The 14372-nt window shown below is 46.5% G+C and overlaps 1 protein-coding gene across 5 annotated transcripts; it reads left to right on the forward strand.

Annotated features, from left to right (window-relative positions):
* The first annotated feature begins 17 nt into the window (after window positions 1-17).
* On the forward strand, window positions 18-14177 carry Sur (Sulfonylurea receptor). 5 transcript variants are annotated; one of them, XM_043425366.1, is made up of 29 exons: window positions 18-1497; window positions 2736-2996; window positions 3177-3279; window positions 3863-4087; window positions 4206-4409; window positions 4475-4621; window positions 4700-4912; window positions 4991-5128; window positions 5230-5392; window positions 6262-6440; window positions 6525-6909; window positions 7032-7137; window positions 7212-7473; window positions 7642-7779; window positions 7909-8154; window positions 8649-8890; window positions 10351-10419; window positions 10486-10578; window positions 10652-10752; window positions 10850-11082; window positions 11167-11388; window positions 11484-11665; window positions 11792-11963; window positions 12098-12335; window positions 12410-12537; window positions 12705-12892; window positions 13008-13111; window positions 13212-13408; window positions 13870-14177. In XM_043425366.1, the coding sequence occupies exons 1-29, from the start codon at window positions 1271-1273 to the stop codon at window positions 14026-14028; spliced, it is 5325 nt and encodes a 1774-aa protein (XP_043281301.1). In that variant the 5' UTR covers window positions 18-1270; the 3' UTR covers window positions 14029-14177. The 5 variants fall into 5 exon arrangements, with proteins under 5 accessions (XP_043281301.1, XP_043281302.1, XP_043281303.1 ...); XM_043425367.1 differs by having other exon boundaries at window positions 10853-11082; XM_043425368.1 differs by having other exon boundaries at window positions 18-878.
* The last annotated feature ends 195 nt before the right edge of the window (window positions 14178-14372 follow it).

Consider the following 14372-nt stretch of genomic DNA (forward strand, 5'->3'; position numbering starts at 1 on the left):
TTTAAACTAAACTGGCGTGAGTCACTATACATAACAACTTGGGAATTTCTCCCTCTCGTTTCGAATAAATTTGCTTCGCTGCTCCACAGAAAACTCTTCGTGCCCACACACAGACATTCGTACCTCTGTACGGGACGTGTGTATACACATATAAATATAATAAATGCGAAGGGAGATCTTTCGTTCTTTCAGTCGAGTGCGATTGACGACGGAGTGCGGACGTCGCTTTTTGGCGGATCGCGTTCATCGATGACACGTGCTTCGAGATAAGGCAGCAGAGCGATTGTCCCCGTCATCGAGACTTTTTGCCGAATTAGCCAAATTCATTGTTTCTTTTTTTTTCAATTTAAATATTTTTTTGTTATCAACTCTCGAGGCGTGCTTAATCGCTCTCGGATTTACGGCGTTGACGATCGGTGCACTTTATTTGTGTACTTTTTGACGATTGCTCCTTCGCCTGTACGAACGCGCGGATGTACAATCGCGTTTGAACGGAGCGCGAGCGAGCAAGAGACGGCGCGAGGTATTTTATCGAAACAATTAACGCGAGCGGGGACCTCTCGGAGGGACACCGAGCTCGGCGAGAGAGCTCGTCGGGCTCCAGAGCGCAGGGTCCCGACGCATCGACGAGCTCGATTTTAAGAGCCGTTAATTTCGCTTATTTCAAAGACCGAAGCGTGAAATTGGAATAATTTTGAAAGGCGAGCCCCCCTCGAGGATCGAGGCTCGAGTAAATTGTAATTTTTCAATCGCTCCCCGTAAAACGAAAGCGGACTTTCGACTGGCGAAAATTTCGAGGATATCGGATCCAGTTGCGAGCACGCGAGTTGCGACGAAAGATCGAGGAGATCATGAACAGCGAGCACAGTTCGGGGCAGGTAAACCGTGCGAAAAGTGCGATTGAGCGAGCGCTCCGCGGGGCCGTTTATTTGCGGGAGCAGTGAAACGCGCGTGGATAACGGTCGAGTCGAGCTGGCGGGATTATAAAATTAATAACGAGTTCGTTGGGGTCACACTGGCCGTGTGACACGCCGAGAGCGACGGAGAAAAGCGGAGCGAGATTAAAACGCGCGGCGAAAAATACGAAAACTTTCGAGTTATGGGTCAGCGGGCTGTGCTAAACGTAGAAAAATATAATTTCGGTATCGAGGAAAAAAGCGGCTCCGACGAGGAGCAAAATCATTGAGATATGTCAATTATTCAAACGAAATAAAGTTATAATTCGACCGAGGAATAAAACTTTTGACAAGCCAAAGAGTTCGAGCGAACAATGGGTCTCTGCGAGGACACCGCGTTTCTCCGTCTCCTGCCAACTTCCGGTTGGCACCTCGTCTGGTCATGGCAGGCCGGGAACGGTACAACGGTCAAAAAAATCGGCAGCGCATCCCCGAGGTCCGATTGCTTCGTCGAGCTCGTCAATTTGGCGGTCGCGGTCGTCGTGCTTCTCGTAACGATTGGCATCGTCGTCAAATACAAGCGCGGAGACGATATTCGAAGGTGAGTTTACGAATGCGAGGCCTTAAAAACCGGAAAGCTCATTTGCCGTTGAGCCAAATTCGATCGAACGAAATACCAGCATCGAATAACCAAACGATTCGAGCCCTCTTTGTCGCCGAGATTCGATTATTAATGCGTTTAAAATTCTGGCACGAAAAGCAACGAGTTTCTAAGCGACTCGAGGGAGGGAGGAAGAGTGAGAGAGATCGCGGAACGATTCGGTGCGGCGTTCGAAGAGAGAAAATCGTAGTAACGTGAGTGCGTTACAAATGATCGATTGAAATGGCGCGCGTGGCTGCTGGAGAAGGTTGTTGATTTAGGAAGGATATTACCGACAAGTGCGACTCCAAACTCGCTCTAAACTCGAGCGTACAGTAGTATAAATGTAACGCTCAAATGAAATTTCCAAATGTTCCACGCGCAGCCCCAGTTCCAACCTCGACTGATTTAGCAGTTGATAAAAGAGTTTTAAAAGCGAGAGAAAGCGACCGAGTCGGCGAGCACCCGGACGAGGACGGTGAGAGAACATTGTTTTCGAGAAAATCGATAAAAACAGTGGAACCGGCGCTCCGCGTCCAGCGGGAATGCGAATCGCCGTGTCGAGATTAGAGGCGCAAAAATAAGGAGCGTTCGATCAGCGCGGATGAGTTATCCGCGCCGCAGATTCCTCGACGTACGAGATCCGATAAGATTTCCAATGTCTTGTAAAAGCGAGACGAGATCAGTGTCAAAGCCGATCCGAGATCGATACTCGAGTCGCTGCGTTCGAGTCACGCATGACGTCATCGGGCCGCAGCCTTCTCGGAATGTTTCAACGAAGAGTCGCCTCCCCCCGGGCCGTGTGAAATTGGAGAATGAATGAAACCAGATGCAGCCACTGAGAGCGGGGGGCTTCCACATACGGGAATTCCCGCTCTCTGCGGGCGCACTCATTCATCAAATTGAATTTCACCGAGCGGCCTCCTTGCCCCTTGACTCCCTTCGGGGCGAGTAGACTAATTTCACACGAGCCTTCACCAGCTCGAAATTATCTGTTCAATCGCTGCTCGGTGTTCACTGACGTTTAGCGAATATTTAGAGGAGAATTTCGGGTCTTTGACCGGCCTCGCGGAAGAGAAGAAATGTTTTATTGAGAAAGGAAAAGTTGAAAATGGTGAAAAATGGGGATTCGTCGGTATCGCGACAGGAGGGACGAGAGAGTGAAGAAATAAAAGCACAGAAAATTCTCCTCGTTGCAGATCGTCCACGCGTCTCCTCCCCCTGCACACACTTCGGAGCGTCCTCTGCATAATTTTGACGCTGTTCCTCGTGCTGGAGTTGTCGGAATCGATGATGGAGCTGGCTCCGCTTTCGCAAATACTTTCGTTAATGGCTATTATTTCTTGCTGGTTTCTTCACCGAGAAACCGAGATGAGGGACGGCCTCGGGCTCGCTGGGACCGGCGGATCTTTTGCCACTGTCGCTCTCGCCAGGGCTTGGCGACTTTATCATTTGCAAAGGTTGTAATCGACCATCACTTCGATTAAATAACGAAAAATTCAATTTTACTTCATTTTTATGAAAAAAAAAAAAAAAATGAAATTTCGTTGCATTTTTCTGCTCGGGAACGCAATTTTTGTCCATTTTCTTTTATCAGTCGTTGAGCTACTGGTGGAAAACTGAACTCGAACGTTTTTCAGGTACGGCTTGACGGCGAGTCACGTTCGAACCATAACTACAGGTGGGACAGCGTTGATCAGCGGATTTCTGTCGGCCGTAGATTCTTACGTGCTCTACCGAATGGTAATAAAGACGACAGATTTCCGTAAACCTCAGCACCGCTCGAGCGAGCTCGTGCGAGAGCCTTCGCAACGTCATAGCAAAATAACGCATGCTCAAGAAACGTCTAAATATTATTTTGGCCTCGGAGTTGCTCTCGGCTTGTTTGTTTCTATGAAAATGTTCTTCCGCTGACCAGGCTCGGCTAGTATAACAGCTGGCCATTTGCTGATCCAGTTTTCACGGAATAATAAACTTCGCGTGGCCACGAAAGCCAGGGAGCGTAGCTGTGTTGAACGAAAATTTCAAGATTTTGGTCTTTTCCCCTCAATGAGTCAAATCAAAAGGAATCAAAACTTTTCATTCCGTGCCTAAAGCTCCGGAGCATAAAAGCATGGCGAATTATTTAATAAAACGATGAAAGAAAAATTTACTGCAACCTTTAATGCTTCGCTGCTTTTTCATTAGAATTTTATTTCGAGCGAATTCGCGTTCGAAAATAAAACTCTCGACGGTCCAAGAATAATAAAAAAAAATAATAATAATAAAATTAAAAAAATAAAAAAGCCGAAGCACAACAATAATTCTATGGTACTTGACGATGCAGATGCAGAAGAGCAAACGTTACGAGATTCGTGGAACTGGATACAGGAGAATTTCTTACAGGCACAAGTACTCGACGTTCGTCGGCAAGCTCACGTTTCATTGGGTCGTCGATCTTTTGACACGTGGATACAGAAGCCCACTCGACCTCAACGATTTGGGCGAGCTTCCCGATGAGGAATCGACCGTCGTGCAGTTCCGCAAGTTTCGTCACATTTTCGAAAGCAGGGTTAGAAAAACGATAGTAAAATAAGAATAGATCGAAAAAAAATGTGCGATTTTTAGTCCCCTTGTGAGACTCGAATGAAAAAATGCAATTATTTCAACCCCCTTGATTGGAACGACAGAAGAAAAGTCGCTCGGACGGAAAGATCAAACTGTGGCCCTGTTATTGGGAACGAGTTTGGCCTTGCTTCGCAATTGGAGGAGTTTTGAAGCTCTTGGGTGACGCGACGACTCTCGTTGGTCCCATGGCAATCTCCCGGATCGTTGATGACGTGTCGTCGAGACAAAATTCGACGGTGAGGATCTCCAGGAGTCTTCAATTCGAGGTAGGCCCAGTCGGAAGAGATTTTTTGGAAGATCGAAAAAGCGAAATGAACATTTGCATTCCAAGGGATTCGTGACCTTCGGACGTTTGATGGAGAACGGCTACTTCGTCGGTCTGCTCATGTTCTTCGCTGCCATTTTCCAAAGCACGCTGAGCCAAGCCTCCACCCACTTTTTGAACGTCGAAGGGATCCGGCTGCGGACCGCGCTCCAAGTACGATCACATTTCGACAATAGTTTTCCACCATCAAATTTCCCCTCATTTTTCCACCAATAAACATTTCCTGAGCAGGCTCTCGTCTACGACAAATCTCTCCGCCTCTACTCGTGGACGATATCCGAGGAGGAGGAACCGACGAGCAAGCAGAGCGCGAAGGAAAAAAGTTGGCAGAGGAATGGCCAGGCTGCCGACATCGGAACGCTGACGAACCTCATGGCCGAGGACGTCTACAACGTCATGAGCTTCTTCTGGATCGGGCACTACACTTGGGCGATTCCGCTGAAGGTAAATCGGCATCGTGCGGCGGTGAGCTTGGTAACCGCGGTGAAAAAGAATTTCGATCGGTTGATTCTGCGTTTCCAGATCGCCGCGATCGTGTTTCTGCTGTACGTCAAGCTCGGGATAAGCGCGATTATCGGAGCGATTTGTTGCATCGTCATCGTCACACCGCTGCAGCTTTACTTGGGTAAAAAAATGTCGTCCAACTTGAAAATGGTTGCGGTAAGATGAATTTTTATTTTTCACCGAGCGCGAAGAGCACTTTTGGTCGTTAGCTTCGTTTAAAGTCACGAGGAAACGGGGACGGGATTAAATATTCGCAGGAAAAGAGCGACGCTCGACTGAGACTCGTCAACGAAGTGCTTCAGGGGATGAGACTCGTGAAGCTCCGAGCTTGGGAAAAACTGTTCGAGGCTCGAGTCAAAAACACTAGGAACGAAGAGCTCTCGTTGCTGGACAAGGATTCGCTGTACTGGGCGCTCATAAGTAAAGTTTATTCACTTCGTACACGGAGATTATTCAATTTGAATCGTTACTGTCGAGTCCAACGAAATTGTGTAAAAAAGAGCCTCCAATAATTCCAGTAATTCTACAATTTCGTTTCCTCCCGAATTTTCAATTCGTTGCTTCTCAATCTGCACCGATATATTTCGTGAAACCGATAAATAATTGGTCAATCACAAATCCTTTTTTTCCTTCATTTCGTTGGATTCGAACGTCGCCAAACTTCAGCGTCGTGCGATAGTGCGGCGAGCTCCAATTCGTCGTTTTATTGTGGGAAAGAAATTGAATTTTTCTATGAAAAAAATGAGAATATTCATTGTTCACAGTAGAAACTTTTGTCGGACGAGTATTTAGGAAATTTCGACGTCACGATGAATTTGGGGACGATAAAATTCACTAAACGTTTTGTAAATTTTAGTAACGGTACCACGAATTTCACAATCTGCATTATTTACTGTGATAAAACCGAAAATTTTGCAAAATATTGAAGATTTTACAAGGCGTTACTGGAATAAATATTTTTCTTTAAGAGTCCATGAATCAGTACATGCTGCAAATTTAAAAATCGAAATTCTTTGACACAGTTTGACCGACGAAAAAAAAGGTTTTGTCAGCCGATTAGTGGCATCGTCCTGCGTAGGCTGACAGGCCTTTCAATTAAATCAAACTGTATAAAATAATATCGATTTCGAAAATTCCAAGGAGTTGAAAATATTCGATAAATTTAACAGTGAATTTGACGCTAAAAACATTGCCGTTCGATTATCTTCGCGTAGGCATTGAAAAATTTGATTTTTTCAAGTGTTTACCATTTCGATTAAACTCCCTGTCGGTTTTCGTCACGTTCGCAGCCTTCCTGACCCACGCCTCGTCGGTTTTGACGACTCTCTTCACATTCGGAGTGTACTTTTGGATCGAGGAGCGTCACTTGGACGCGGGTAACGTGTTCGCGAGTTTGGCTCTTTTTTCTCAGCTGACGGTGCCGCTCTTCATATTCCCGGTGATCGTGCCGATAATAATAAACGCAACGGTAAACGGGGAGTTGTGTTTCTCACGTTTCGGGTGAGAAAAGCGTCGAGCGAATGGTAGGGATTGTGAGAGCTCGTGATTTCAGATATCGACCTCGAGGCTCGAGGAATTTCTGTCGCTGCCGGAAATCGTGGACGTTCTACCGGAAACGAGCCCGGAAACGAGCTCCCCGGAAGAGGAGCGCGCGAGCTCGGCGATCGAGGCCAACTCGCAGCCCGATCCGAAGAGCCTCCGGAGCGCCTCGACCTTCGGGACCCTCGGTAACATCGACGAGGATGAGGAAGAGGCGAATTCACATTTGCTAGGGAAACGAGATTCCGGGATAATGAGCTCCTCGACTGACACCGTTTTCGTCGAAGATTCCGAGCCCCGCGACTCCATTTACGAGCCTCCGTTGCTCCAGGTCCAAGGAGTTTTCTCCTGGGGCGATGACAATTATTTGACGGTGCGAGAGATCGATATTCCGAGAGGTAAAGTCGCTCGGACGCTCGTTTCCGTCGACCCACTTTAAAATTTGCTCTCAAAACAAAAAACGAAGCATTCCAAGTGCCAAGTCTTGTATAGCAAGCCTCAATTTTGGCGTTATTTATAGGAAAATTGACTCTCGTCGTGGGCCGAACGGGCAGCGGAAAAACGTCCTTGATATCCGCGATTCTCGGCGAAATGCAGCAGCTCCAGGGCCGAGTTAAATGGGCAAAGTAACCGCCCTTCCACGACCTTCGTTAATCTCGTTCCTTACCTCCAGTTTTATAACATTTTCTTTACTTTCCAGAGATGCAAAAATAACTTACGTCTCCCAGAAGCCGTGGCTGCTCAACGCCACCCTCCGGGACAACATTCTCTTCGGCTCGTCTTACCGTCCGCGTCGGTACCGGAGCGTCCTCCGGGCCTGCGCCCTCCAACCGGACGTCGACATTCTGCCGGGGCGGGATCTCACCAGAATCGGTGAGAAGGGAATAAACTTGAGCGGCGGACAGAAGCAACGGATCACGATCGCGAGAGCCATTTACAGCGACGCGGACACTCTCATTTTGGTCAGTGAATTGTTCGAATCGATGCGAAAAACTCATAAATTATCATAAAACGTAGAATTTCAAAGTTAAAAAATTCTAATGAATTTCTCGCTCCGAAATCGAGGCGGAAGCAGCCATTTCGAAGACTCCGAGTTGAAGGGATTTTAAAAAGTCCAACAAATCTTTCAGGACGATCCGTTATCGGCGCTGGACCAGCAAGTGGGTCAGCAAATATTCGAGAACGGAATTCAAAAGCTTCTGTTGCGCCGAGGTCGAACAGTGATAATGGTTACTCACAGGCTGGATTTTTTGGGAGCGGCCGATCACGTGAGTTGAGAATCCAGCAGGGCGAGGGGGTTGGAAAAAATTGCCGAAAATGCGCGGACCTTATGAAGAGGGAAGAAAAGTGCCAAACCCCGCAATTTCTCATCTTCGTTTTTTCACCTTTTCGAGCAGATTATAGCGATGGATTGTTGCGGAGTGCGCGAAGTGGGAACAAAGTCAACGATCGAGAGTTCCGATCCTATTTTGGGGGAGGAATGGCGGCAATCGTCACAAAGACGGGGCCTCGTTAACAAGGAAATTCACAAAACGGCCAAGGATCGCTGGTCGCTCGTCAGACTTATCTCGAGAATCGGGATATCGGTTAAGCACAGAAATGCTAATGACGGCTCGTGGTCGACCGATCGAGATGCCTACGTCGTGAGCCCCTTTTTATCTTCGTTTTATTCTTCATCATCGTCATCATATTTTCATTATCTTAACGATCACAATATTTTTCGAGTTATTGTCGTCGTTATTCAATGCGAGAGGTGTGCTAAATTAACGTTTTTTATTAGACCTCATCGGGACTCGAATGCGGCAGAAATTATTGAGGCTTTTGGAACGGTGGAGACCAATAAAAATTTCTTATCGTCGTCGTGCTCATTTAAATTCATTTACGAACATTTTTTTACTTCAATTTCATTTGAATTCTATTTTCTTCGTTATTATTTATTTTTTCAATTTATTGAATTATTTAAAAAGGTGTATGCGAATTATCATTTTCGGGCTCTCGCTGCTCACTGTTTGAAATAATTTTTTCACTGGAATTTAAAGCGGGAGATCGAAGATGGAGAGGAAAAAATAATTTTTCAAGCGACTTTTATAGATCCCGAGATAATTAGATCGAGCATCGTTCTCTGTTTCGTGTAAAGATCCCTCCGAGTTTCGTGCCACTGCGTTTACGTAGATCAACGTTATCGGGATCGCGCTATCTCGCTCATGATCTCACGGATCTACCTGTGCCTGCGGAGGAATGGGGGGCGCTGCGTAGAAAATCGAGGAAGCATCGAGTCGCGGTGAGATCAACGAGCCTACAACCGCCCAAAAATCCGCCGCCGTTTCTTCGCAGGAGCAGCACTCCGACGATATTAGAAAGTCGTTACACCGTTCCGAGGTTCATTAGCGATTAATCAATATTTTCATTCATTGGTATTGTTGGATCGATTAATTGGACAATTTTTCAATAGATTTTATCTTCCAAATTATCAGCTTTTTCGTACCTTTTATATTTGCGGATAAGTAAACCTGATTGTGAGTAATTCCCAATTAAGGTAGATCTCGCCCGAACGATCGTATTTTATGGGTGTCTAAATTCGATCGATTTTCACTCCCTAATTAAAGATATTATCACTTTAAATTAATGTCAGAGTTATCAATTCGAAATTGTAAATCGATTCTTTCAACTTGTCTCATAACGAATGAAATTACAAGCGATTAAGGTAACTCTTGTACTGCTGCATGCTAGTCAAATGAGTGCTGAATTTTCAAAACGCTTTTAGACCAAGTTTAACGTACTTTAACGTACTTTAACGTATTGTTAGTGAATTTGTATTACAGCATATATCTTAATAAGATGCAAAAATATTAAAAACGCTAGTTTTGCAAAAGCCTCAACTGATAAATGCAAATTTCCACTGGTATTTTCTCAAAGAATAATCTGCCTTTTTTCATCGATTTTATTGCACCAAGTCTCATTTTGTTCCTCGACCGATCCTCTACGAATTCACCACGTAGGTTTTCCTTTAAACTCATTCTTTCAGAAATTATGAATGAAAAAGTTTTTTCACTTAATTAGCTGCAACAGTGAAACGATCAAGTTAAAAAAACAACTACACGGTGGATTCACAGAGGACCGGTTGACGAACAAAGTGAGACTTGTTGCAACAAAATCGATGAAAAAACGCAGATTATTATTTGAAAAATACCAGTGAAAACGTGTCAGCGTGGAAATTTGCATTTATCAGTTGATGCTTTTGCAAAACTAGCGTTTTTAATATTTTTGCATCTTAATAAGATATGTATAAAAGCGTTTTGAAAATTCAGAACTCATTTGACTAGCATGCAGTACAGCAGTTGCCTTAATTAATCGGGGATTTATCACTGCGACCGAACCCCAAGTTTCATTCGTCCCTGGCGAAAATACAACAGTTTTTTTTATGTTAAAAATCGCATTAAAAAGCGCCTATGACAGGAATGGGCCAAGCCACGAAGAAACAAAGTGCTCGTTACCAATTTCGTTCAATCTTCAACGTTTTCATATCTTTGTAACTAGTAAGACAATCTTCTCGAATTTTATTCCAGATCTTGATTGCATACTTCGTTGTTATTGTGTACGTATATCATAAACTTCGTAAGAAGCGTACACTCGCGTAATATGAAAAGTTCAACGTTTTTTAACTCTCAGGGCCTGTAAGCCTGCGTGTACTTTTCTTCAAATTCAAAGACACTTGTCTGAGGAGCCAATAAGACGAATGGCTTTAAAATGAGACGTGTCTTTTAAGCTCCTGTGTAAATATCAAGACTTTCTTAACGAAATGGTTTCGTTTGACGATGCGATTGTTTCGGGGTGTGCAGGAACAAGCGTCACAGCGTCCTCGACGGTGGTCAGAACAGCAGCATGTTGAAACAACTTTTTTCCGGAAGGTAGGAAAAGGTTGTTGTGCGACAAAGGCTTTTCGGGATTCGCGTTAATTGACGTTTTTCTGTTAGGATAGTGAGCGTGACGTCGGAGGAGGCGACGATGAGCCGGGAGCGGAGCGTGCTCCGTCGTCTGATGTCGACGACGTCCAGTTCGACGAGCAAGTGAGTCGATTTTTAAAGTTTGAGTGCTCGCTGAGCAGGGAAAGTAGATTTTTATAAACGCGTCGAATCTTAGGATTAGCCAGGGTAACGGGGAGTCGGATCACCGGCCTCTCAAGAGATTAATTTCGGCGGATTCGAGCACGACGATCGAGGACATCGAGGAGGAAAGCGAGAGTGAGTTTCGCTTAGCTCGTAATGCCCAAAAAGATTTTTTCTCGCAACCGTTTTCTCCAGAGTCTGATGATTATTCGGATTTTCTTGGCACTTGGAGAAGTCGCCGATTGCGAGGAATCGACGAGTTCCTGTTCGAGCGAGAGCAGCGAGGGTCTCGTGACGAAAAATATTTGGATGGGTTACCTCAAGGCCGGGGGGCTGGCCCCGAGCCTCGGTTACTTCGGTGCAGCGTTGGCCTCTCAAGCCCTGCGGATCTACACCGATTTGTGGCTCAGTCGGTGGACGGACTTGGGCATCGAGTCGGAAAAATCGATCCACGTTCGCGAGGAGGTGAGAAAGCTTTGCTCGAAAAACGAGAGACTCGCGTGAGCGAGGCTGCGACGAAAACTCTCCTCTCCGAGTTTCCTTTTCCAGACAGTTTTCTACTTCCGGATGTACGTCCTTCTTTCGATCAGCTCGATCGTTATCGCCGCTGTGAACAGCGCAGCGGGACAGTGGGCGGGGGCCAAGTCTCGGGAGAAAATCCACGAGGAAGCGATCTCGGGGCTGCTCGGGGCGCCGCTCAACTTTTTTGAGAAAACTCCGATCGGCCGAGTCTTGAATCGCTTCAGCGCCGACATGGGAGTCGTGGACAAAGTGAGCTTTCGAAAGACCCTCGCGATATTTACGATCAACTTGGGCGATCGCGGAATACTAACGATTTCATTCAACAAACCTTTTTCCATGGACAGAAACTCTCAACGGCCCTGCAAAGGCTGACGTCCTTCGTTCTCCTCTGCGCCTCCGCGATCCTCGTCAACGTTTTCATATCTCCGTGGTTCCTCGCCGCAGCTTTCCCAACTTGCGTCGTTTATTACGTGCTCCAAAGATTCTATCGACGGAGCGCGAGGGAGTTGCAGCGGCTGGAGGGAAGGTGAGTGGCAAAGATTTTCGCGAATTCGATCGATTTGAGTTTGCTCGAAATGTAATTTTTCAAGACTTTTTTTTTCTCGTTTTTTCTTTTTGTTTTTGTTTATTTCGTTTCATCCTTCAACTTCAGCACTCGCGGACCGGTGGCTGCTCACTTTTCTGAAACTTTGGCCGGTTTGCCGATCGTCAGAGCCTCGAAGCAGCAGCCACGTTTCATGAGGGAAATGATCGAGCATCTGGACGCGAATACAAACGCTTTTCTCGTGCTGAACACGAGCACCAGGTGGCTGGGAATCGCTCTGGTGAGTTTAAATCCGGAGGAAGTATTAAAATAGCGATTGGGTTCGTCCGTGCACATCGAGACGAGGGAAAAGCCGACGCGGGGGTCCGAGTTTCTCGTAATTTTTATCATTCTTCTCGTTCATCGCGTGCTCAGGACTATTTGGGAGCAGCCGTTGTCGTGACGGCGACGTACGCGGCCCTCCTGACGGCGGAGACGTACCCGGACCGGGTGAGTCCAGCGCTCGTTGGATTGGCAGTGAATTACACGCTGCTCGTTCCGATTTACCTAAATTGGGTCGTAAAATTCGTCTCGGAGATCGAAATGTACATGGGAAGCGTCGCGAGGCTGAGATCGTACGCGAAAACGGCGCAGGAAAATTACCGGGAAAATGGTAAACGTCAAAAAGTTTTCGAAGGAATGTTCAATTTCGAAGGAACGTGAAAAAATGTGTTGTTCGCTTCCCAGGAATTTCCGTGAGTGAAAATTGGCCCGAGAGGGGGGAAATTATTTTCGATAACGTTTCCCTGCGCTACGATTCCCAAGCCGAGCCGGTCGTCGAAAACCTCAATCTTCGAATCCCGGCTGGACAAAAGGTAAGGTGCGGTTGAGAAATTGCGTTGAAAATAATATAATTTCTTCACTCTTTGAAGCTCTTTCAACGCTTTTTCCTTCAATCGAGGCGTCTTCGTTGATTTATCAATTCTGCCATTCGAGCACAAGAGCCACGCGAATCTTTTCGTTCTCGGTGCCTCCTGCCAAGCTGGGAATTTGCGGCAGAACCGGCAGCGGTAAATCTTCGACGCTGATGGCGCTTTTTCAACTGTTGCAAGTGTCACAGGGTCGAATAATCGTCGACGGCATTGATCTCCGGGAGATCTCGTTGGCGACATTGCGATCGAGGCTATCGGCGATTCCCCAAGACGTGATAATGTTCAGTGGCAGTATAAGGTATGACGAACGATCGCGGGCGATGATTGATCGACGCTCGAGCGTCGATCATCGTTGAATATCGAGCGAATTCATTGCCGAGATTTCAATCACGTTTTTCTCGCATTCTGTTAAGAGAAAACCTCGATCCCCTCGGCGAGTACGAGGACGCGGAGCTCTGGAGAGCTCTGGAGCTCGGTCAGATGAAGGAAATCGTCGGGGCCCACCCCGAGGGGCTGGGTGAGTAAAAATAAGTGAAAACGATCCCTCGGCATCGTCAATTTCGACCAAAATTCTCAAGGAACGCTAAAAAATTGCAAATTTTCATGTCCGACCAAAGATTTCGAGGTCCGCGAAGGGGGTGAAAACTTTTCGTCGGGCCAATTGCAGCTGCTGAGTATGGCTCGAGCCGTGCTGAGGCGATCATCGATCGTGATACTGGACGAGGTAACGAGCGCTTTGGATTTCTCCACGGAGAAGTCGCTCCTCGGCGCAGTGACGAGCGCCTTCAAGGACAAAACGCTCATCACCATTGCGGTGGGTTATTGAACATTTTTATAACTTATATTTTTCATTGTCGACGGGCGTCGAAGACGGCACAAAACGTACGCTCCGTTTCCCATTTGGCGTCGTCTCACTCCCGCCCGCGTTTCCGCATGTTTTATGTCCTCAATCGCAAAGCGTTTGTTATTATTGTCTCTCCTTTATGCTCGGGAGGTGAACGGCTCCGAGTGTATTTCGAGAGCGTTCCGGTCGAGCTGGAATTCCTATTTTCCTACTTTTCTTCCATATTTTTCCTCTTTTTAGACCAAGTTCGAGCGACCTTCCTTCCGGGCTCGATCATTCCCCACGCGCGTTTTATCTTATCGCTATAAATAAATAACACTCGATAAGCTTAATTGATAGAATATTCGGAGCAAAGTGTGACCCGATTTGTAGCTCGAGCCTGCATTATTCATCCCGAGCAATTGTTATCATGCGCCGCTTTGTGCCCGCAGCACCGAGTCGCCTCCTTGATGGACTGCGACAGGGTCGTGGTTTTCGACGAAGGTCGAATCGTCGAGGAAGGCCCACCGAGGGAGCTCGCCCAAAGACCGATGGGATTCTTCACCGCGATGCTCCGAGCCGGTGACACGAGCAACGACGAGAAAACGTGACGCGCGCCTCACCAGCAGCCAATTCGAATTGCGAATCGAGCCAGCATATTTTTCCCGCTGTCCATACCCCCGCGCACCTCTCTAACACGCCTCACGAATCGCATTTATGTCGGAATTGTAAATAATAATAAAATCATTCAAGCTGTGAAGAGAAGAGTGAATTTTATTTGGCGTTAATATTGGATTTATTAAGCAGAAAATTTGATGGAAAGGACAAACGTTGGGAAAGTGAAAGAAGATTCAGTGATTTTTATCAAATTTCGGTGAATACGAAGACGCGGAGTTTCGTTTGAAATCGGAGAAATAAACGAAAAAGATAATACGTCGAAAGGCTGGATAATCTG

This window comes from Venturia canescens, chromosome 8 (assembly GCF_019457755.1).
Source record: "Venturia canescens isolate UGA chromosome 8, ASM1945775v1, whole genome shotgun sequence".
NCBI classification, from domain to species: domain Eukaryota; kingdom Metazoa; phylum Arthropoda; class Insecta; order Hymenoptera; family Ichneumonidae; genus Venturia; species Venturia canescens.